Source organism: Anolis sagrei, chromosome 1 (genome assembly GCF_037176765.1).
Source record: "Anolis sagrei isolate rAnoSag1 chromosome 1, rAnoSag1.mat, whole genome shotgun sequence".
In the NCBI taxonomy this organism is placed as follows: domain Eukaryota; kingdom Metazoa; phylum Chordata; class Lepidosauria; order Squamata; family Dactyloidae; genus Anolis; species Anolis sagrei.
In genome coordinates, this window is record NC_090021.1 from 283,307,918 (window position 1) to 283,333,326 (window position 25,409).

Genomic DNA, 25,409 nt, shown 5'->3' on the forward strand with positions numbered 1-25,409 from the left:
GGTGTATGCCACCAAATTTGGCCCATCCGAATTCTAGAAAATTTGGCCCATCCAAATTCTTAAAATTCTAGAAAAGTTGGCATATTAGCCAAAGCTGGTAATCAATTAAGTATTTGTTTCTAGTCAACTCCCAAAGCATTTCAAACTGCCCCTTCCTGCTAATAATTTGGGTAGGGGGAGGAGACCTTGTACTTCATTAAAACACAGCAATAATGTAACATTTTGCTCCAGTTTTTGTGGCTTGAATACTTGGGGCTTGGAAGGGTTTCATGGGTGATGCTTGTAGGTGATGGAATTAAGGCCATTTATTTTAGGATCAACTGATAGATTGATATTGTGAATGATAGCAATGCTCTTCCCTCTCTTGACACACATGGGAAGAATTAATTGCAGTCTTCTGTTGATGCCAAACAAACTACCTACTGTTTCTCTTCTCCTCAGCTGAGGACTGCCAGCTCCTTACTAAAATACCAAAGGTCAAGTGTCTACGCAACAATCGTCGAGAAGGTGAGCATGACTACAGAAGTATCATACGCTTTTACAGGGACATTGTGGCAGTGTACATTACAGCTCCTAGGAAAGAGTGATAGAGAGATTCTAGGACTTGAACCATTTTTATAAAGAAGGATCTGGCAGAGTAGATACCCTGTAGTTCAGATCCTGCCCATCACTTGTCAGGCTACCAAAGCTTTCTCTGTCTCTCCAGAAGGTCTTGGTGCAGAGCACTACCAAGCTATGAATATGTTATCTTAAAGCAATTACAATTATATCTTGCACTGAATTACATTTCAGTGCATAGGCTCTTCTTTGGGCCATTGTTAATCTTGGGTCTGTAAGTCAAGCACAAACCGCCACAGCTTGTTGAGATAGAAAAGTCATTCATTATACTGATTTCAATCCACTCTGAAAATTTACAGACACTTTAATGATGACTTGTTCTTATTGGAGATGTGTAGCTGGAGCTAAGAGGATCACAACAAGCATTCTCCCCTGCAACGCTCATAAATACGGTTAAGCATTTTTGTGATGGTTGCCTCTATTTATTTGTTTGCTCATGTCTACTATGGACTGGTCCATGAGATCACAAAGAGTCGGAAACGACTGAACGAATTAACAACAAATCTTGGTTGAATAGAGCTGCCAGAAGAATCTTGCCCAGTTTAGTAATAAGGGTTGTAAATGTTTTGATTAAAGGAGGTGTGTTCCAAGTCTTCTTTTAAAAGCTGGTAGGAAACTGGTTTCAGCAGATCACTTTAGAAAACTCTTTATCAATTTCTAATCTTTCTTTCCTAAATAGTCTTGGAATGGGTGGTGACAACTTTCTTGATGGAACCAATTAAAAAACTGGTTCCAACCTGGGTGACAACTTGGTTATGGAACAGAAATAGCTTTAGTTGCCTTGATAGGTGGCTTGTGCTAAGAGCTGGATCAGATTAAGAACAGGATCAGGTAGAGAGTGTGTCCCTATTGCTTCTTCAAATCACAAGTCAATGTCTCCATTTGGGCTTCTTCACTTAGATAGGTCTTTGGGATATGTTTTTGCAGTAGTTCTCTGATCCTTTTTGGTTGAGCATTCCCAGAAGGTAGTTCTAGTGGACTCTTCATCAACCTCTTGGCCATCAGCCTGTGGGGTTCAACAAGGCTCTGTACTGTCCCATATTCTTTATTACACAGTTATTGGGGTTGGTCATCCAATTTGGGTTCTGGGAGTCATCACTAGCCAGATGACACCCAGTCCCATTTCTCTTTTACAATGGATATTAAGGAGGCATTCTTGACTCATAGTGAGAATGCAGTGAAACATTGTGCAGGGATGAATTAAAGGAAGCTCAATCCAAGTAAGACATATGCTCTGTTGGGTAGCAAGAAAGCCAACCTAGGATTGAGATTACAATCCATTCCATATGGGGTTGCATTCTTCCTAAAACAGTGGTTCTCAACCTGTGGGTCCCCAGGTGTTTTGGCCTACAACTCCCAGAAATCCGAGCCAGTTTACCAGCTGCCAGGATTTTTGGGAGTTGAAAGCCAAAAACATCTGGGGACCCTAGGTTGAAAACCACTGTCCTAAGAGATCATCTTGGACCCAACATTGGTCCTGGAGTGATTGCTGTGGGCAAAAGTGTCTTTACCCAGCTTCAGTTGGTGAACCAGCTGTGCCTTTCCAAGGTAGAGTGGATTTATCCACTATCCCTAGGAATTTCTTCCTTGTTAGAGTATTGTAATATGCTCTGCATGGGGCTGCTTTTGAAAGGAGCTTTAGAGGCTACAGCTAGTACAAAATGCAACATTCAGGTTAGTATCTGGTGTCTGCTTTAGACATCACAGTCAGTGCCTTTGTACCAATTGAACTAACTTCCAGTTTGCTTCTGCACATAATCCAAAATGCTGGCTTTGACACACAACCCCTAGAAAGCTTTGGGTCAGGATATTTCATCCTTCGGGTAATATGATTCCTGGTGAAATGGGGTGTATGCAAACTGTGGGTATATCAGCACTACACAATGATATCAATTCCATCTCACTTTAACACCTATGAATTTGCCCCATGGAATTTGCAGCTTGATGAGATACTTGAAATTACATGTAGGTTGGAACCGGAACTCTGTAGGACATATGTGCATGTTGGTAAGTCTTGCCCAAGTACAGATCCCAGAATTCCATAGAATAGAGCTATGACAGTCGAAGTAGCACGAGACTGACATAACTGTGCAGTACAGATGTGTGCTGGATATATAAAAGAAGAATTGCAACATTTGTGTTATTTATTTATCCCATTTGGGAAAAAATGGGATATACAATTTTGAATAATTTAATATCTGAATAATTTAAAACACAGAACAATTAACTATTTTTTTTAAAAAAAGGTCCACATTCATAAAAGAGGCATTCTTTTTTCTACTTACTAACTAAATACTACGTATTTTAAAAAATTGAACAACTTGCAAGACGCTTTCCCTTGATTTAAGCTGTAATGTTCTCTTCTGACTTAAACAATTCTTTTCTTTTCCACCATCCTTTTCCTCTCCATTGCCTCCCCCCTGCTTTTCAATTTCACTATTGAGGGCTGATCCGTTCTCGAGTTCGAGGTGCTGACATGGCAACTGCTGATATTCTCACCTTCCTTGATAGCCATTGTGAGGTGAACAGTGAATGGCTACAACCAATGCTTCAGAGAGTGAAAGAGGTAAACAAGAGTCACTGGCTAGTAATCAATGGCAAGCATCTTTTTGCTACTGGCTACTAGCCAACCCCTTACACACCTTACATAGCATCTGAAGAGGTGGTCAAAGTTCAAACCACTGCTGAGAGGAATGTGGGAGGCCAGTTTCTTTCCCCTGTTTGCACGTCAATCTTTAGTCTTGTTACTCCCACTCAGAGGTGGCACAAGTTACTTTTGGTGGTTATAGCACCAAGAATCCTTCCTCCATCCCAGCCAGCACAGTCAAGTAACTTTTCCAAGTTTTCTTTCAACTATAGCTACTTTAGCATTCTCCAAAATATATTGCAGCATGAGAGTTCATCTCCTGATATGTGGAATAATGTTACTGTACGGAGATCATTGTGAATAAAAGACACCCACCCTGAGGTAGAAGGAGAAACAATACTGCTGAGTTGACAGCTTTTGTCCTGGATGTGCCAAAGGGGTCAGGGAGAAGATGTGACAGTGCGGCTGAAATATCTGCAGTGACAAAAAGCAATGGAGTGGGAGGGCTGCCTTTGAAGCCAGCTTCTTCCCTTTTCAGAAGAAAAGTGCCCAGGAAGTTACCAGAAGAACCCATGGGAGAGGTGGGAAGACCTGCTAAAGATGCAAATGACATATATGTTCACTTCAGCTTAGAGCAAAGAGGAGGACGAAGGTGAAACCTTCGGATTTGAGGTTTTAAAAATCCTCTACTCAATAAATCCTTCTTCTCAGTAGCTCATAAATTCTGCTTTATATTTGCACATAAAAGTGTGCTGCTGGCAGAAATGGCAATAGCAGTGGTAGTTCAGTGACAGGTCTTCCACAGAGAAAGATCAACCTGGACAGATCTGAGTCCAAATTATTTGTTCTGAACAATCAGGGGATGGGCAAATTAATATATTCACTCGTTTTTTCCAGAATATAATGTTTACACTTATAGGATCATAGAGTTGCCGATGTTGTGAGGCTGCTCTATCTCTCCCTCAGGGTTGAGAAGAGCAAGATACAAATGTGGCAAATAAATAATAATTGGAAGAGACCACAAGGGCCATCCATTCCAACCCCCTGCCATATAGAAATGCACAACCAAACCACTCCTGATACATGGCTATCCTTCCTCTGTTTTAAAATCTGCAGACATAAAAATTTCCACCACACTCTGAGGCAGCAAATTCCACTGCTGAACAACTCTTACCATCAGAGAGTTCTTCTCAATGTTCAAATAATAATAATGTTCTTGTAGGTTGAATATGATGCTCTGTGGTCTTCGGAGGGATCGAAAAAAAAACACTTGTTCCATCTTCAATATAGTATTGGTAAAGGTAAATGTTTTTATCAACATTAAGTCTAGTCATGTCCAACTCTGAGGGGTGGTGCTTTTCTCCATTTCTAAGCTGAAGAGCAGGTGTTGTCCGTAGACACCTCCAAGGTCATGTGGTTGGCATGACTGCATGGAGTGCAATTGCCTTCCCACTGAAGTGGTACCTATTGATCTACTCTCATTTGCATGTTTTCAAACTGCTGGATTGGCAGAAGCTGGTGCTAACAGCTAGAGCTCACCCCCACTCCCCGGATTTGAACTGCCATCCTTTCAGTCAGCAAGTTCAGCAGCTCAGTGGTTTAACCTGCTGCGCCACTGGGTGCTCCCTATATAGTATACTTTCAGTTATTTCAGTATGGCTATATTTTCACCTCTTAAACAAAGGAAGTTCAAGTCTATCATTTATTTTAGAGGTATCTTAAAATAGTCAGTTTTCTCAAGTTAATTACAACCTAAGTAGAAATAAATTGTGGATGAGGGGATTCATAGGGTGCATCTCCTGTTCAAATAGCATTTATCTTGGAAACATTATTTTTGGGACTACAACTCATAGCAAAAGCTGCCCATGCTGGTTAGGGATGGTGAGAGTCATGGTCCAAAAATAATATTGCTGAGCTCAGTTTAGAATGTTAATGAGTCATTCCTTTTCCTCAAGAAGATATTGTTTTGTGTGGGAAGGTGTAGATTCCCAAAATTGTTAATACCCTGGCCCCAAATTTATAAATTCCAAGATTTTCATTTCAGAAGTGGTGTGGGAGACAGTCACAAATTATGAAATTTAGGGAAATTAATCCAACAAAAGTCTCCACAACCCAGAGATCCAGGGTAGAGAATTGCGCAGTTCCTCCCTCAAAGACTTGGGGCCAAGACAGCTTCCCTCACTTTGGAGAGTTGCCCCATGGTTTTCAAAGCTACAATTTCTGAAGTCATTGTTTTTGATGTACAGTGCTAGTTGGCATTTAGATCTCTTGGAGCTTGTCACTGCTTGCTCTGCCTGTTTTCTCTGGCCCATAGACTTTTATTGCCTAAACATGAAACATCTGTCGGGTCGGCTGGCATTAAATCAGCTTAGATGGAGATCAGCTTGTGGTCTTATTGCTCACTCCTCTATTTGTCTTAACCCCTACAAAGACAGAATGCTCCTGGACTTTCCTTATGGGTTTCCCTTATGGGCAGCATCTGCATCAGTCAACCGTTCCAAAATTATTTATTCTTCTTTTAATGTGTTCCTACTCTATGATTCATATTTTTGTTCCAAATTGCACAACTGCAGTCATTAATCTAGATTTCCAGTATGTTGAAGATCTTAGAAGAACTTGGAAAATTGCTTTTTTGGATTTAAGCTCTCAAAATCCCTCAGTCTACATGAGAAAGTAGCTTTTGCAGGCTCTGTTTATTGCAAAATTTTAGATTCTGTAATAGAGGAAAGCTCAAACATGGCACTTCACAGAAGGGACCTAGAAAGTCTTAGTTTTATTCATAAAGGGATGAGTTTTATTTTGGAAGTGAAATTTGGAAGTGACTGGAAGCTGTTTGCTGTTACTGTGGTGCAGTGGTCTGAGTGTTGAATAAAGTCCCTGGGAGACCAGGTTTTGAACCCCCAGTCAGCAATAAAAAGCCCACTGGGTGACCCTGGGCAAGTAAAACTGTTTCAGCCTTAGAGGAAGTATATGGCAAACTTCCTCTGAATATATCTTGCTAAGAAAATTCGGTGAAAGAGTTTCCAGAAGTCAAAAATGATTTGAAGACATAGAACAACAAAGAAGCTCCTTGTAAGACAATGTTTCCCAACCTTCCTAATGCCACAACCCTTTAATACAGTTCTTCATGTTGTGGTGACCCTCAACCATAAAATTATTTTCATTGCTACTTCCTAACTGTCATTTTGCTACTGTTACGAATCATACTTTAAATATCTGATATGCAGGAAGTATTTTCATTCACTGGACCAGATTTGGCACAAATACCCAATACGCCCAAATGTGGATACTGGTGTGGTTGGGGGAGAGGGCTTGATTTTGTCATTTGGGAATCGTACTTGCTAGAATTTATAGTTAACCTGCAATCAAACATCATTCTGAACTCCACCAATGATGGAGTTGAACCAAACTTGGCACACAGAACCCAACAGAAAATACTGGAAGGGTTTGGTGGACATTGACCTTGAGTTTGGGAGTTTCAGTTCACCTACATCCAGAGAGCACTGTGGACTCAAATAACGATGGATCTGGACCAAACTTGGCACAAATACTTAATATACCCAAATGTGAATATTGGTGAAGTTTGGGGGAAATAGACCTTGACATTTGGGGGTTGTAGTTGCTGGGATTTATAGTTCACCTACAATCAAAGAGCATTCTGAACCCCACCAAAAATAGAATTGGGCCAGATTTCCCACACAGAACCCCCCATGCCTTGAAGGGACTCGCTGGTGCAAGCCTCCCTCCAGCCTTACATGCTCTTCTTCACCTGCACATATGCATCATGCTGCCATGCGCTGAGCCTGTCTGCTCTCCTCTCACCACTCGGAGTCTCAGAAACAGCCTTCCCCTTGACTGAGAAGCCAGCTGAGAGACTGGCTGATCACAACAGGAGGAGGGCTTTTGGTGGGAGGATTCATCATCAGTTTCCAAGAAGGATCTTCAGTCTACTCTGCCAAAGGGTTTCCTAAGACCAGCAGAAATATATGTGTTCTGATGGTCTTTAGTGACCCCTCTTAAACTTCCTCATGACCGCCCCCCCCCCCCCAGTGTCCCAACTCCTAGGTTGAGAAACACTGTTGTAAGTTATCACCTGAAATAGCATCCTATGCTGCTTGTCCACAAATAGAGCTACTTGTAAAAATATACTTGCTCAAGTTTCCTATTTCAGGCAGCAGTAGGAGTACATGCTTCTAATTTGATAACTTTTTAGTGATCACGAAAGTTTCCCAACACCAGAGACATTCCAGAGAAAGTGGTTACTTCCTTCAGGTTGTAATTATGAATCATAAGAGCTACTCTACAGTGGAATACATTGCCTCAGAGTGTGGTAGAGCCTCCTTCTTTGGAAGTTTTGAAATGGAGGCTGGGTGGCCATCTGTCAGAAGTACCTTGATTGTGTGTTCCTGAATGGCAGGGGGTTGGACTGGATGGCCCTGGTTGTCTCTTCCAGCTCTATGATTCTATGAGTCTACATGCAATTAGAGCCCTAATTAGGAACACTACTCAAGATATGATATAGATTTTACCAGCTGTCCCTGCGACTTAGATCTGGGAACATATGGTTTGAATATGCCCAAATAAGCAAGTACTATTGAAGAAAAAGAAATATTCTTTTAAACATGATTTGGCAGAATGATTTTTACTTCCTAAACAAGTAACTGAAATGTGAGAATAGTCAAAAGAAGGATTGTAACTGCTTTATAACAAAACATCTAAATATCTTTAAAGCACAGGCAAAACAGGGTCAGCCATGGTTAGTTTTTGGATGGGAGACTGGCAACAAATACCAGATGCTACTGATTATATTTCAGAAGAAAGAACTCACAAAACCACCTCTGAGTATTCCTTGCTAAGAAAATCCTATGAAATTCGTAAGTTGACAGGCAACTTGAAGGCAGTATGCAAATGTTCTTCTCATTCTGATATGTGCATAAATCTCATGGTCTCTGATTTCCTGAAGCTTAATCTCTCTCCCTCTAGGCAAAATTCTAATTTCTTTCCCCTTTTCTATTCTTTCAGGATTATACTCGGGTGGTGAGTCCTATCATCGATGTGATAAGCCTGGACAATTTTGCCTATTTAGCAGCATCAGCAGATTTAAGGGGAGGTAGGTAAGGCGAATAAGTAAATTCTGAAGAAAGCTCTTTCTCTTCATCTCCTCCCTCTGCATCTCCTTCACTTTCCTTATGAATCATCACAGCACAGTTCATTCCGTGTTATCTTCGGTGTCAGATATGTCCTAAAACCAAGCTTTTACAAGTATTTTAATCTCAATCTCTCTTTGTGTGTGCATTTGTGTGTGTGGGTGGATGGGGATAGATAGATAGATAGATAGATAGATAGATAGATAGATAGACCTCACAATCTCTGAGGATGCTTGCCATAGATGCAGGTGAAACGTCAGGAGAAAATGCTTCTAGAACATGGCCATATAGCCCGAAAAACCTACAACAACCCTGTGATTCCAGCCATGAAAGCCAGATAGATAGATAGATAGATAGATAGACAGACAGACAGATAGGGGTCTTTGTGGCTGAAGGTATGGAATGTAGACCTATATGGTCTATATCTGCTTAGTAGGCCTGTCAGTTTTAGTTCGTTAATTCGTTATTTCGTTATAAAATCGTTATTTTTGCATATCCGACGCGATTTCAAAACATATTTTCAAACCCGGAAGGGTTTAAAAATATCGAAACAGCAGCCCCATTTTTTTTACGAGCTGAAGCTCCGCTCGTTAATGGGATGGAGGCTGCTGTGCTGCTGGTGCCCGGCTGCTGCGCCCTCCTCCTCCTCCTCCTCCCAGCTGTGTTGCAGGAAGTGCCGGGACTCGGGAGGAGGAGGAGGAAGAAGAGGGCGCAGCAGCCGGAGCCGATCGGATGGCGCGCGCGCTCCTGCGCCCTCTTCCTCCTCCTCCTCCTCCCGAGTCCCGGCACTTCCTGCAACACAGCTGGGAGGAGGAGGAGGAGGAGGGCGCAGCAGCCGGAGCCGATCGGATGGCGCGCGCGCTCCTGCGCCCTCTTCCTCCTCCTCCTTCTCCCAGCTGTGTTGCAGGAAGTGCCGGGAGGAGGAGGAGGAGGAAGAGGGCGCAGGAGCGCGCGCGCCATCCGATCGGCGAGGAGGAGGAGGAGGAGAAGCGGGCGAGAGACGAGAGAAAGGCCGAGCGCGGGGCCACAGGCCCTACAAGCTGAAGAAGGAGAAGGTGAGGAGGGGCCCCTCTCCCCAGCAGGGAAGGGCTTGGCGCAAATGGGAGGGGAAGCAAGGCTGGCCGGGCCTCGCAGGGAGAGAGCCAGGAAGGCAGGCCTCTTCTCTGGGCCTTGGATGGGCCACTGCAGCAGAAGCAATTTGCCTTTCCCATGGCAAGAAACAGGATTTGCAGCCATGCCAGCCCAGTCCCTCCCCAGCACACAAACATATGTCTATTTGCCCTACATCTCTATCTTTTAGGCCTGTTTGATCAAGAAAAAATTTGTTTCTAAAATGTTTTGTAAATATTTACGAAATTTCGTAAATAACAAAACATTTTTTTGGAAAGTTTTGTAAATATTTTAAATATCGAAACAAAAAAACACCCCAATTAAGAATAGATTTTAGAAACAATTTTTTTCTTGATCAAACAGGCCTACTGCTTAGCCCTCCATATGTTCAATGTATTGTCAAAGGCTTTCATGGCCGGTATCCATGGAATCTGAGGATGCTTGCCATAGATGCAGGAGAAACGTCAGGAGAAAAATTGCCTCCAGAACATGGCCATATAGCCCGGAAAAACCTACAACAACCCTCCATATGTCGTTGGACTACAGCTCTCATTGCCCAATAGTGAGGGTTGATGTGAGCTGAAGTCTATCATCTAGAGTACTAACCCTTGCCCTGTACTTGGTGCAGTGGTCCCAGTGCTGATGACCACTGGGACCACCTGTACTGGTTTATGACAGAGCTATTATTATTATTATTATTATTATTATTATTATTATTAGCATATGCTTGGAAAAAAAACCATCCAAACTTCATTGTAACAATGTAGGTGGCTTGATACTTTGATCAAAGTTCACGTCCTGCAGCCTAGGAAACTGTCATATATCAATCCAGAGAATAGTAGGTAATGGAGCAAGGGCAAACTAAATGGGCATGGCAGGCCCTTCCAGGTTGATGCTGGTCACCATCCTTTCTAGGTGGTTAGTGGGACATGAGACAGTCTGGGATTTCACTAACTTTAAAGGAAACCGGCTGCAGAATTTTACCTGCAATGGTCATATCCCGCCTTTCTCCCAGTGCCATACTAGGAGAAAAGTGGCATATAAATAAAATAAATAAACCCTTCCCCCTCTTATTCCATCACTGGATATCCCTCATTGGATTTAGACTGCTGATACTAGTTCATTTCTTGGACCTATTCCTTATCCTCAGCTTTGGAGACAAAATGCTCTTGATATGGGTTCTTCGAAACTATTATGTTGCTTTGAGGTTCATGAAATGATCTATGTGTTTGCTTTTGAACTTATGAAGCCATCTGTAGGCGCCAATATCATGCAGTGCACACAGAACTGTGTAAACATCCTCCAGAGATACAATTACAATTTCTCACACAAACACACATTTGCACACAAGCCCCATTCTGCAGGAATTTAATTAATAAGAGGTTACATTTCAGAACATAAAAAGGTGTGATGGATTCAATCCAAAACCCATGAAGTCTAGCATTTTGTTACCACATTTGCCAAGTTGGGACATCCGGTTTATATTCCCAAGCAACTGGTAAATAGAGGCATGATACTTCTGATGCTGAATATATTAACCATATGACTTGCAGCAATAGGTGGCCTTATGCTCCATAAATGTATTCAATCACAATCTGAAACTGTCTAAGGATTCCACATTTTAACTGCACAGTATGTGAAGATATGTTTCCTTTCATCTGTCCTGAATCTCCCACTGTTCAGCTTCACTGAATAACCCTAGTTGCTGGTACTACCAGAAAAGGAGAATAATTTCTCCTTGTCCACTTTCTCTGCACAATGTAAAATTTTATGCATCTTTATGACTTTACTTCTGGTATGAGAGACTTAGCTGTCTGCAAGGATGTTGCCCAGGGGATGCCCGGATGTTTGATGTTTTACCATCCTTGTGGGAGACTTCTTTCATGTCCCCGCTTGGGGAGCTGGAGCTGACAGAGGGAGCTCAACCCACTTTCCCTCGATTCGAACCGCTGACCTATCAGTCATCAGTCCTGCTGGCACAAGGATTTAACCCATTGCACCACCGGTTTCTCAAGTCGCTCTTGACAGGAAAAAAAATGGCTTTACTTGTCCTGTCCAATCACTATACGTACTTTAGAGGTATGTCAGGACTGGGCCAGTTAATACCATATTGCAAAAAGATTGCATTCAAAAGAAACCTTCTCAAAGAAAGAATCAGATATCTAACAAACTACTAATATATTTCTCCTCTGTTTCCAGTCAGTAATACTGAATCTTCATCTTCATTTTGCAAAACATAAAGTATCTTGTAACAAATCTTTGTAACATTTATGCTGAAATCCCAGAGGTCTCAAACTATCAAATGCTTTGCTTACAAAAGCAATAAATAGCTGCAATATATTATTACACATATCCATCCTAGTTTCTCCTCTAAGAACTTGCACTTAGCTGTTAATTTTTCATTTAAATTGCTAGTTTTCATTTAATAGGTCTGCAGAATATCAGAATACATTTGAAATAATTCTAATAAATCTTAAACAATTCTAAATTCCAATATGAAAAGAAACAGAACTCTTCATTAGAAATCTTTAGAACCTATTCTTCTGAAATTCTGCAGATTTGTGGTCTTGGGATATCTATCTAGGGACACCTATATGTCAATCCGCCCTGAGTTTCCCTGGGGAGATAGGGCAGAATATAAGTAAAGCATTATTATTATTATTATTATTATTATTATTATTATTATTACTATTGATGACATTTTCATAGAAATTCCCCCACTTCTTGAAGAGGCCTGTTGGTTACTCTCACATACATTCCATGTATCAAGAGGTAAATTTGGGGAATATCTTATCAGCTGATAACCATCCTCCAACCTCTACCACACATTAGAAAGTGATTCCCAGACTTAGGTTCTTGAGACGTTTTAAGTTTCAATTCCTAAAATTCTTGATTTTTGGCCAAGCTGACTAGGACTACAGGGAGCTGAACTCTAAAACCCTGGAGGACCAAAGTTTCAGAATCACTGCTTTAGAATACATGCCAGAATAAAATACACAGTTTTCCATTTATAACAAAAGCAAGCTAAATGATGACAAAATACATTGTTTTTTGATAAGTTGATTATCTCTCCTGGGCCAATGGTGTCATGTGTAGGAAGGTGGTGGGAGGGCCGTGTTGGCATGGGCATCATATGCCCTTTCATAAGATCTGAACATTTCAGATTTTTTTTCTGAATGGTGTTTGCAGAGCTTGGAAAAAGTGACTTTGGGGAATTTTAGCTCCCTGGGAAGGCCTCCAACCAATATAGCTACTGCAGGCTGAAGGATTTCTGTGAGTTGTAGTTGGAAAAGTAACTTTTCTGAGCTTCAGGTATAGGATGTGACAACTTAGAAGCAGCATCCTTACTGCTGAAATCAGAAGAGCTTTTCATTTTGATTTCTTAGATGAAGCAGTAACTCTTCCAAAATAGGCTACTGTATTAATCTGTGCAGCAGACATTGGATTTATCATTCCTCTTTGCTTTAATGTGGATCTCAAATGCAGGAAATCCACCTGCCCCATTCTCCCTCGGAGGACTTGTAGGCATCATCTAGTTTGGTCAGATTTTTGGAGCATCATTAGTCATATATTTCCTTTTGTGATCGTACATCTCAGGTCCCCTCCCATTCAGTTTTGCAAGCCTTGCATGCACTTCTTGCCATCTACCTTCCTTCCCATAGGATTTGCTCAATTTGCAAAAATTGTAAACCAGACAGCATTTTATGTGATGCGCATGGGGAAAAGCCAATTAGAACAAACAGAGAGGCTCTGTTCCCGGAAATACATGTCATCCCACTGAGAGGACTGATTAATGTCTCATAACTTTGGCAGCCAATGAGGCATAGGACAGCCTGTGCGGAAGGCTGGAGCACTAATTACTGCCTTACTCTCTGGGAACAAATATTGGAAGATTTGGAATGTAATTGAGCACAGATAAATACCACCAAGGAACCTCTGTAGGGATGCCTCTAGGATGGCTACTAGCCTGCATATTTCATTGCTGTTGTAAAGGAGGCTCTTGTTGCCTTCCAATCATGAGTCCAGAATCAAAATTAAAACCATCTAACCATTGCTAAGATAGATATGTCGATCCAGGCAGTTTATCTAGCTAAGTGATGAAACAGATAAGACATAAGAAGAATCACTTTGCAGTAAAGTTTGAAGATTGGGCAGTCACCATGTGAGTGGGACCAGTTGTCCAGCTCTTCAATGCATACTATTAATACTATAACAAAAGGTACATGTACAGTATACAATTACAGCATTTTGATACCATCTTAATTATCATAGCCCCATCCTATGGAATCCTAGGGTTTATAATTTCACAAAATACTTAGATTGCTACAGAGCTACGATGCTGTACCTCAGGAAAGTCTCCTAGAGAATTATAAGTGCCTGACCAAACTACAAATACCAAGATTCTGTAAGATAGTGTAATGGCAGTTGAAGTGGTATCAACTTGCAATAATTGTGCAGTATGAATATATCCAGGGCCACAGTGGTGCAGCAGGTTAAACTGTTAAACTGCAGAACTTGCTGACTGGAAGGTCGGTGGTTCGAATCTGTGGGACAGGGTGAGCTCCCATTGTTAGCCCCAGCTTCTGCCAACCTAGCAGTTCAAAAATGTGCAAATGTGAGTAGATCAATAGGTACCGCTTTGGCGGGAGGGTAACGGCGCTCCATGCAGTCATGCCAGCCACATAAGAGGCATCTATGGACAACACTGGCTCTTTGGCTTAGAAATGGAAATGAGCACCACCTCAGAATCAGACACAACTAGACTCAAGGGGAAACCTTTACTTTACCTATGGATATTCACCCCCCCCCCCCCCATGGAAAGCACTCTGGCCTTTCTGTATGCTTCATTACAACTCACAAACAAAGTGGTTCCTTGCTGATGTCATCATGTAACATCAATACAGACATTGTATTAAATATTTAGAAATTGTTATCTCTGGACAGAAGGGATAACCATTTCTAAGTATTTAACACAAGGTCATTGCCCAGACACATTCAGGAACAACAATTGTCAACATGACAATACAAGAGGAGCTATATTCCCACATTACCAAACAGTTACCGATGGAAAATCCCAAAATAATAAACCAGCAACACTCAGCAGCTTGTATTCAGAGCATATGACATCTGATACCAGAAATAATAGATAAACAATGCTAGTGACTGGCAGTCATTAATTGCCCCAGCCTTATCTGCCTATTCCATTTTAAAGGCATCCAAGTTGGTGGTCATCACTATATCTCCTTTGATTGTGGATTTATTTATTTTTGCACTTTTCAGAGAAGTGCTTCACTTTATCTATCTTAAATCTCCCACAATTCATCTTTAGTAGGTGACCCTGACTTAGAATATTTTGAGAAAGACGGATGCTTTTTCTCTCTGTTCATTTTTTCAGACCATGAAATTTGTGTACATCTCTTGTATGTCTCTGCTTTTGCCATTTTTCTAATCTAAACAACCCCAAGAGTTGCTCTACCCCCTTGATCAGTTTGGGGAACCTTTTTTGTACTTGTCCCAATGTTACATTTCTTAAGAGAACATCACAATTATACATAGTATTCAATAAATCTCTACAAAGGCAAAATAGGATTGGCAATTTTGTCTTCCACCTTGTGTGCCTATTTTGGTGGAAATAAGCACAGTACGGTACAATGTAATGCCATAAATTTCTATTCCTTTTCTCATTATGCTCAACCACTTTCCTTTTTTTACAGGAACCATATGCTGAAATAACATTTTCATCACAGTATTGACCACAAATTGAAGTGAGGCTGTAAATCTTCACTTACATTGCTCTTGCTTGCAAGAACAAATCACTTCAAAATTTGTCTCCCTACTGGGAAAGATTACAAGAGTTTTTGCACATTTTCCAATGATTTTTCACATTTCTGTAAAAAGAAAATACAAAAGGATTAAGCAAAAACTCTGCGGGGTTTCTTTTTTTGCAGTTAATCACTTTCTCAGTCAGATGTGTGTCATAATATGTTAAAACACCCTTCCTTGTGGAGGACGACATCTGCAAGCATTCTGAACATTCTTAGCTGTAAGGTTCCCTTGTAAGAATGCTTCTACAGTATGGAACTAATCCAGTTTGATTCCACTGTAACTGCCATAGTTTAATGTTATGGAATAGTGGGAGCTGTAATTTTACATAGGCTTATGCAATCTAGGTAAATCTTGACCTATTTTGTGTCGCAGCTTCCTGTGGGGGGAACCTCCCATAATTGGGAGGACAGATATCTGTCTTCGCTCTGAGTGCCGAAAGATCAGTTTTCTATTGGCTCATTATGGGAGGGGGGAGGGGGGCTTCCCAGGCTCCTTCCTGTCATTTTAGGCATTTAAGCTCTACTCTAGAGGAGAGGTGCCCAGCTGCAGGCAGGCACGCACTTTAAAGAGGCTTCTGGCCTGTTTGTACTCTAGAGGAAGTATTTGGCTGCAGGCAGACACATGCACTTTCTGAGGCAAGTTTGCTTACTTCAGAGGAGGCACTCGGCTACAGGCAAGTGTGTGTGGTTTCTGGGCCTGCACACCACACAGCTTCCCACACACTTTTTCAAGGCAAAGATTCTGCTCATGAAAAGCAGTCAAGGAGCCGGGATCAGCTCCCACTTGCTTTTGTGTCAAGTTGATTTTTGTACTGGGAGGGGGCTTCCCATTATGTGCTCCCAAAGGTAACAAAAGTCATGAAAGAACAGATGAAATGAAGGAAAAGGAATTTACGCACAAGCCTAGTTTTTAACCTTTTTAACCTTTTAACCTTTTTAGTTTGGTGAAAGCTGCTCTTTCACCAAACGATATTCCCATAATTCCATATTATTGTGTTATGGCAGTTAAAGTGAAGTCAAATTTCATTAATTCCACAGTGTAGATTCACCATTATGCAGTCCCTTAACATGTTGTTTCTGATGCATCCTAAATGTAAATTTGACTCAAGCTCTGTTCATTTTCATGTTACTCAGATTTCCTGGTTTTCCAATGTTTTCTTGTTGTCCTCTATTCGTGTTTTAGGGTTTGACTGGAGTCTTCATTTCAAGTGGGAGCAGATCCCTATTGAGCAAAAGCTGTCTCGAACAGACCCGACACAGTCCATCAGGTAAACCCATTTGAACAGCTTTAGCTTTAAATCTCACTTTTTAGACATCCAATTTTGTCTGAAATAAGCACTTTCTTCGTTCATTGATAATACTGTGGAAAGTGTCCAGGGGTCATGTGTGTATTCATTTATAAGCAACGGATAATCAATATCTATTGTTCCCTAAAGAGTTTTAATATTCCTGACAAATATTTGCAACTCAATTTGTGGGCTTAAGGAGCCTGCATTAATATAATAGGCCATGCATAGTATATTGGCTTTTTAAGGCAGTAATGAATAAGTACCGATATCACCTTTGCGGGGTAGGGGAAATGTCACTGTCTTAATTTTCAAAACTGCTGCCATTGTCTGGTGGGAATAACTGACTTTTCCAAGCTGGTGTGTGAGCTGCAATTGAAACAGAATCTACCACTTTCAGCATAATGCCATCCTTCTTCTCAAGGTCTAGACAAAGTCATCAGCATGTGCCTTCTGTAGTACCCAGTGCATTCACTACCCAATTCATTTTGGTATACTCAAAAACAGCATAAAATCCAGATAAGAAGTGCTGTATGTAGTTTTATTGAGATAACAATTCTCTTTCTGAATAGTAGAAGAACTCCCATAAGTCATGGACTAACTGATAACATTTGGCCTTGTGCTTGTAAGAAAACGATGTACCTACATGGACTGTTTTTGAGGATACAGTGCTTTCAGTGTCTATGAGTCCAAGCATCTAGGAGGATGAGGTTGTCCCTATTTCTACTGGTCCATGTTTTAATTGATACTTGTGTGGACAGGACAGTATATTCCATAGCCTAGTGTCTAGTTCACGGGATGGGGAAAACACTTTGCTGCTTTCCCCAAGGACTTTTCTCCCTTTTAGGAATGTTAGAAGTACCTTGCTGGCTCAGATTAAAGACTTACATAGTTTGGCAACCTGTTCACACAATGGACAGCTATTTCCCTATAGGAAATTCACAAGCAAGATGCAACAATAATATATTCACCCATGAATGTTTTCCATGCAATTGCAACCAAAAGGTCCTGATTGTGACCAAAAAAAGCACTTGTCTGGATGTCAGTATAATCATTGAATCCTCATTCAGTCCAACTCCCTGCCCTGCAGGAAAAGTACAATCAAAGCACCCCTGAAAGATGGCCATCCAGCTCTTTAACGGCTCTTGCAGTCAGGAAGCTCTTCCTAATGTTCAGGTGGAATTTCCTTTCCTATAATTTCATAAAATCATAGAATCATTGAGTTGGAAGAGACCTTGTGGACCATCCAGTCCAACCCCTGCAAAGAAGCAGGAAAATCGCATTCAAAGCACCCCCAACAGATGGTCATCCAGCCTCTGTTTAAAAGCCTCCAAAGAAGGAGCCTCCACCACAGTCTGGGGCAGAGAGTTCCACTGCTGAACAGCTCTCACAGTCAGGAAGCTATTCCTAATGTTCAGGTGGAATCTCCTTTCCTGTAGTTTGAAGTCACTCTTTCACATCCTAGTCTCCAGGGCAGCAGGAAACAAGCTTTATCTCCTTTATTATTCCAATTCTCATTGTAGAAAATTGCGAACCTACATTTTGCTTCAGGGTCTTTCACCAGCCTACATTTGTCATAAGCATAAGATTGTTTTAGGTGAAATATCTTACCTATCGTGAGATCTTTGCATAGACTTTTGTGATCATGAGCAAACTGGATTTATGTGAATTCTGTGATGTGCTCCCTTAACCACAGTTAGTTGTTATACTGACAAATACATCGACCACAGTTCCTTGCCTAACCAGGATTCTTAAACAAGGTTTGAACCTTGTTATGCAATCCAAAACAAGGTTACCATTGGTCTTAATGTAAATGTGTCAATAATTAAGAAGTATGTGTATGAAGTGGAAGTGGGTGAGGAGACCATCTATTACCTTGATGCTCACTTCAGATACCTTAATCATGGTGAGATATTGCTTTAACTAAATCCCCTTCATTTTGGAGTTAGTTTCTGAAAATAATTTTTTTTCTCAAGCACTCTAAATCAAACAAAATGGTGCACAAATGTAATACCGAATGTCTCTTTGCGTTTAAGGGTGCTATATTTATGTTATGTGTATTCCTTTTCTTGTCTTTATTTTGTGCAGAACACCAGTCATAGCAGGAGGCATTTTTGTGATCGATAAGTCCTGGTTTAACCATCTTGGAAAATATGACACACAGATGGATATTTGGGGAGGAGAAAACTTTGGTGAGCTGGTACCTTGGTTTCTCTTTATTTTGCCTTCTTTCATCAATTCTTTATAAGCCAGTGATGCAATACATTGCCTCTCATTTACATAACATAGCAGTTTCTCCTCTTTGAGAATGATATGAATTAGAATTGTAGATCTCATACAAACACTACTTACAAACAGACATATTTACCTGGGTAGGGGTCAAGAGGAGCCTCTGGTGGTGCAGTGGTTTAAACCACTGAGCTGCTAAACTTGCTGACTGAAGGGTCAGCAGTTTGAATTCAGGAAGTGGCATGAGCTCCTGCTATTAGCCCCAGCTTCTGCCAACCTAGAAGTTCGAAAACATGCGAATGTGAATAGAACAATAGGTACGGCTCCACCAGGAAGGTAACAGGGCTCATGTAGTCATGCTGGCCACATGTCCTTGGAGGTGTCTACGTACAATGCTGGCTCTTTGGCTTAGAAATGGAGATGAGCACCAACCCCCAGAGTCAGAGACAACCAGACTTAATGTCAGGGGAAAATCTTTACCTTTTACTAGGGGTCAGGAAGAAGGAAACTTCTTTAAAAATGCCTTTGAGTTTAATTGTTGAACAAGCAGCTTGGCCATTTATCTTTGATATTTAAAAGAGATATTGGAACATTAGATTTTTGAATAATAGCTCCCCAAATCCTGGGATTTGGGGAATTGCAGTAAAAAAGGTAATTCTTCCAATCTCTGGTTTGCATGTATGGCTAAGAATGTCGGAGGAGGCCTAGAAACTGGGAAACAAAGAGTAAAAAACCCAGAGTGTTGCAAAACACAATGAATTTAGAAGTTCTGGAGGATATGAGCCCATGGAGGTAGGGGGAAAGGGTTTAAAACGGTGGGTGAAGGTATGCTTTCTTTGAATTTTTAAATTTCTTTCCTGCTTTTCAACCAGCAGGTTCTCATAGCAGCTTGCATACATAGTTTAATACAATAAAACCACAATTAATCATCATATATTTTAAATGCCACTGAAGTCAACACTGATTGTAGACAGATAGAGATAAATGCTTCACAGTTAAATTGATTAAATCCAGATTACAGTAACAGCTTCATTGTTGAAAGGTCCTCACCTTCTTTCTAAAATGTTCTTATAAAGTGGCCAGGAATTCCATTAGGTGGGGGATGCTATAGACTTGAATGTAGTGATCATTAACTGTTCTTTTCAAGATGAGTTCTAAAAGTGTTTTGGGATGAAGGCCAGGGTCTGGGACAAGAATCTATTTATTTATTTATGATATTTCTATCCCGCCTTTCTCAAACCCGAAGGTGACTCAAGGCAGCTTACAACCTGGCAGCCACTTGATGCTGTAACCATATACAGTATAAAATTTAAACAGATGTATCAAATCATACAATAAGAAACATTTAAAAACCTATATAAAGCAATATCTTAACTGCTCATCACATTGTCCAAAAAACATAGTCTGAGCCATTCCATAATTCAGTTCCATATGAATTCATATTTAAGTATTGCATTGCATTCCCAAAGACTTGTTCAAAAAGCCTGGTTTTTACTTTCCTCCAGAAGGTCAGGAGGGAGGGGGCCGATCTAATTTCCCTAGGGAGGGAATACCACAGCCGAGGGGCCACCACTGAGAAGGCCCTGTCTCTCGTCCCTGACAGCCACACCTGTGAAGGAGACAGGACTGAGAGCAGGGCCTCCCCAGCCGATCTTAAGCTCCGAGTTGGTTCATAGAACATCTATCACCATTCAGATATTCTTTACAACATTCTCTTCAACAGCTACTTTCCATACTGCCTGAGGTTGTTAGAAGTCTGAGTTCAATAACTGGGGGGGCCATAGAGTCTCCACTCTTGATTTAGGAATCAGTGTATGATGTATTGATTTGTTTAATCTTCCTGCTTTGTCAATAGCATGTATTACTATTCACTGTGCTTCTCTACCATCTAATGCAGCGATTTTTAAAATCTATTTCTTCAGGTATTTTTTGACTTTTTTAATTTACCCTATTTATACCCTGCCTTTCTCTCCTTGGAAAGGGACTCAAGGCAGCTTACATGGAGGCAATTATTCAATACTATTTATTTACAGTATTTGTATACTGCTTTTCTCACCCTGAGGGGGACTCAAAGCAGTTGTATGCCTTAAGACACATACAATTCCAAAAAAAATTAAATTAAAATTAAATTAAAATTCATACATATTAAATATTTTAAAACATTACATTCTATATTAAAATCACACCATCCATAATCGTAGTCTAGGCCATTCCATAGTCATTGCACATATTCCACTCTTACAATCTCTGACCATTGGCTAAAGTGGCCGTGGCTGCTGGAAGTTGAAGTTCAAAACACATGGAAGGCTATTGTTTGGAAAAGACTGATCTAATGCCATGTTCCCTAGCTTTGTGCCTTCTAGATGATTTGTACTACAACTCTGCTAAGTTCTGGCCTTTGGCCCTGCTGGCTGGAGCTGAGGTAGTCTAAAACACTGGGTTGAGGAAGGCTGGTGTAGAATTAATCTTCAGTGGACAGAGGGAGAGCACATCAAAAATAATTCATAATGCAAAATATCCATGAAAGCCCTTTCTAGCCCCCTCTTCTGATGTTTTCTTTGTGTCTCCAAATAAATATGCAGATGGGGAGCTTGACCAGAGTGACAGATATTAAACACAAGAAGCTGGGCCTTGGCAAGGTCACCTCGCTTCAGAGATTCAAATGAGTTTTTCAACATGAAAGCTCTGGTGGTCTTCTGATCCCTTTGACAAAAAACAAAATTCAGTTCAGGGCAGCAAAGCCTCTGGAAATAAAATGGAGGCAGAAAGAAATGTCTCTGTTTGAATAAACAGGGTCAGACCCTGCCTTAGGAAAACAGATTGCTAAACAGTATTGGGCAAATCACGCAACTCTCAGCCCCAGAACACCCCTTGATAGGGTGGCCTTAGGGTCTTCCTGAGTTGGAAACAATTTAAAAGCACATGAGAATAACAACATGGCTCAATAGTTGATTCGGCAGGGTTTATAACAAGGTTACACAGAAAGGATAAGCCTCACCAGCATGCAATTGATTGAAAACTAAGGGACCAATTATTAAGAAAACTATTCAAATGGATTTTTTCAGTGCACATTCTGCTATTGATGACTACAGTTTGCAATTCCAACATCCATTCCCAAGATAGATTTGCACTGCAGAAGCACTGGCGGCACATAATGATATTAAAGAGTATGAACAGTGACCATTGCAAGCATCCCCCTAAGCAGTGGTTAAAGCGGATTACATGTTTTTCCAGAATCCCCATAAATCTTTTGGCAGTTTTTCCATATCTGTGACAAATGTGCCTGAAATGTTTTACTTGGAACACTGCAGTGTTTCCTAGTGTAACATATCTGCCTATTTTCACCAGTGCCCTTGAGATCATAGACCTTTCTCCCATTTCCTGTCCCTTTCTACTCTCTCGCATGGATCCTGCACAGACACACACCCCCAGGGAAACCTCCCTGATAAATGCAACCTCTGCCTTTAGACTTTGTCTAAATTGAATTCACCCTAAACTCTTTAATTTTCATCTTCTCTACAATCTGATAATCTCCTTCTATCAAAGTTGAAAAGGTCTTGGTTGGGGAATAATGCCACACATTTTCACTGCCTTTAAGGAGATTCCTGCTTAAAATAAAAGGCCATAGAAATTGATTCAGATCTGAGCAAAACGATTAGGAAGGTTAGTGGACCTCGTTTCACTTCATTTCTCTGTTGCCTTGGATTTTTTCCTAGAGCTTTCTTTTCGAGTCTGGATGTGTGGAGGTAGCTTGGAGATTGTTCCCTGCAGTCGAGTGGGCCACGTCTTCCGGAAACGCCACCCATATGACTTCCCAGAAGGCAACGCACTGACCTATATTAAGTAGGAATACCTCACTCCTTGAATGCTATTGAGACAATGGAAGGGTTGTGGTGAAGCTTTTTGGGCTGCAACTCCCATAACCTCTTATTTTGAGAGATGCTGGGAGTTTCAGTAGAGAAGAGTTAACTTTCGCCAGCTCTGGATAATATGGTTGTATTCATTTAAAGCTGGTAATGCCATCTTCTGCAAGGTATTATGCCAATTTATTCCTCACTTAGATACTTAATTTGAATCTGGAAGAAATTGCAAAGGCTAGATGAATATTCTTGGCTGAATGTATCACCTTTTTCTGATATCTTTTGATACAGATTTTAGCTAACACTTTCCAAGTGCTCAGAGAATATTTTTTATTATTTATGTCCCAATAATGTTGGTTGGAATTGTACTTGAGAACTGGAGTGTTACTTAACCTTTGTGTTACTTCAAAAAAGCACTTTACCAATCCAGTATGTTGTGTGATAATCTGGTATCTTGTGGGTGTAATAGCAGTTCATAAAAGCCAGTGAAGTGCATTTGACAAGAACAGCGAATGAATGTATAAATATAACTTTTTTGAAAATTGAGAATGAATTTTTATCAGATACAGTATTCCCAGTCTGTCATAAACCAGTGTTAATAACCATGTAAGCTCTCGCAAATTGCTAATACTTAGAGGAAACAATCACTGCTGCTAGAAAACAGTTAACTTGCTTGTTTTCCCTTCTGTTCACTGGTGATATTAAATAATATGAACTACATAATATAATGTTGCCAATATACCCCCACATCATAATCAAAGAAAACATCTGTTCCTGACTTCTCAACTGCCACATAAATATATAACAATATTGTTTTGTTCAGTGTAAATAAACGTGCACTGAAGAAAAATATTGCTTTGTACAGTTAAATGTACCCTTCTAATATTTTGAACATGCTTTGTTCCATATTTCTGCTTCATATTATCTTCAAAAAGGGGAGGGAAGTCTTTGACCCTCCAGCACAAAAAGCCCTGCTTTCTCAGCTAGAGTGCATTGCCTTATCATTGGTATTGCTATATTTGGCCAGCTGGTCACCCTCTTTGCAAAATCTCCAGCTGCTCTGAGTCCCAGCCGCAAAAAGGGTAAGCTGCTAGCCTGTAATGGTAGTAAACAGCTACTACAAGCACGCTAGATCAGGGAAGGGGAGGTAGTGGGGAGAAAAGGTTGAAGTTGAGAAATAGTCACAGTAACAGCAAGGGCCATCTCATTATTTATACTTATTAATTTACTTTATTTCTACCCTGCTTTTCTTCCCATGGAGACTCAAGGCAGCTCACAATTACATGGTACAACCCAATTAAATTCATCAGGTTAGTGAATGGCAAATACAAAAATTAGAAACAATTTGAAAATAATTAAATATGTGTGTCATGGATATAACTTAAAATACAGTTAAGATATCATAAATACAATTAAAATTAGGTTTTATCCTCCAAAATCCCGCCCACAACTTCCCCAGCAGCACACCCCTTACCCTTATACAAATGCCTGCCTGAAGAAAAAAGTCTTGACCTGCTTGTGGAAGGCCATCAGAGATGGAGCCATCTTGGTCTCTCTTGGAAGAGAATTCCAAAGTCTGGTAGGCAGACACCAAAAAGGCCCTCTCCCATGTTCCCACCAAGTGTGCTTGAGTGGGTGATGGGCTAGAGAGAAGGCCCTCCCCAGTTAATCATAGGTATTTGACAGGTTTGTAGAGAGAGATATAGTTCTTCAAATAACCTGAACCAAAGCAATATAATGCTCTGTAGATCAAAACTAGAACTTTGAATTGTGCCCTGAAGTGGGTTGGAGGCCAGTGGAACTGTTGCAACAGCAGAGTTGTACGCTCTCCGTAGCCATCCCCAGTTAGCAGTCTGGCTGCTGCTCATTGGACTACCTGAGTGCTTATCAAAGGCAGCCCCATGTAGAGCACGATACATTAGTCCAACCAAGCCATGTACCACCATGACCAAAACTGATTCCTCTAAGACCATGTGTGAAAGCAGTCATGGTCACTGCTGATACCTTGGCCTCCAGATTCAGAGCCAAATCTAGGAGCACCCCAAACTACAACCATACATTTGGGGGGAGGGGTTACTCTATCTAACACAGGCTGGATCTCTGTTCCCAGATCTGTTAGGTGCCATCTGCATATAGATAGCCACTGCACTCCAAAACTCCTGATGACCTCTCCCAGCAGTTTCATGTAGATGTTGAATAGCATGGGGGACAGGATCGAACCCTGAGGGACCCCACAGGCCAGTGACCAAGGAGTCAAATTTCCCCAGCACTGCTTTCTGAGAATGTTCTTCCAGGAAAGAACGGACCCACTGAAGAACAGTATCTCCAAGCCCCATCCCAGAAAGATGATTTAGAAGAATACCAGGGCGATGGTATTGAAAGCCTCTGTAAGGTCCAGCAGAAACCCCTGTCCAGTTTTCTGCATGGGTCACCCACCAAGGTGGCCCAAGCTGTTTCTGTCCTATAACCAGGCCTGAAACCAGACTGAAATGGATCAAGATAATCCATTTCATCCAGAAACCCCTGGAGTTGAGAAGCCACCATACACTCCAGTACCTTGATCAAAGATTGGAGACTGGTCTGTAGTTGTGAAGGACAGTGAAGTGCAGGAAAGGCATCTTTAGAAGAAGTCTTATCACAGCCTCCTTAAAGCCCAGGGACTTCATTGTGGAGGATGGGTGTTTGTGTCCTCTGTGGGCCTTGAACATGTCCTGAAAAAGGCCCAACTGTTTGCAATAATGTCCTGA

General features: G+C 41.0%; 1 protein-coding gene across 1 annotated transcript in view; it reads left to right on the forward strand.

Moving 5' to 3' along the window:
• GALNT16 (polypeptide N-acetylgalactosaminyltransferase 16) overlaps positions 1 to 25,409 on the forward strand; it is a 255,113-nt gene that overhangs the window by 195,638 nt on the left and 34,066 nt on the right. Inside the window, exons 5-10 of the mRNA XM_060762047.2 lie at positions 442 to 507; positions 3,063 to 3,184; positions 8,228 to 8,315; positions 16,471 to 16,555; positions 18,662 to 18,765; positions 22,519 to 22,645. Coding sequence (XP_060618030.2) covers positions 442 to 507; positions 3,063 to 3,184; positions 8,228 to 8,315; positions 16,471 to 16,555; positions 18,662 to 18,765; positions 22,519 to 22,645 — 592 coding nt within the window. The remainder of the gene's footprint in view (positions 1 to 441; positions 508 to 3,062; positions 3,185 to 8,227; positions 8,316 to 16,470; positions 16,556 to 18,661; positions 18,766 to 22,518; positions 22,646 to 25,409) is intronic.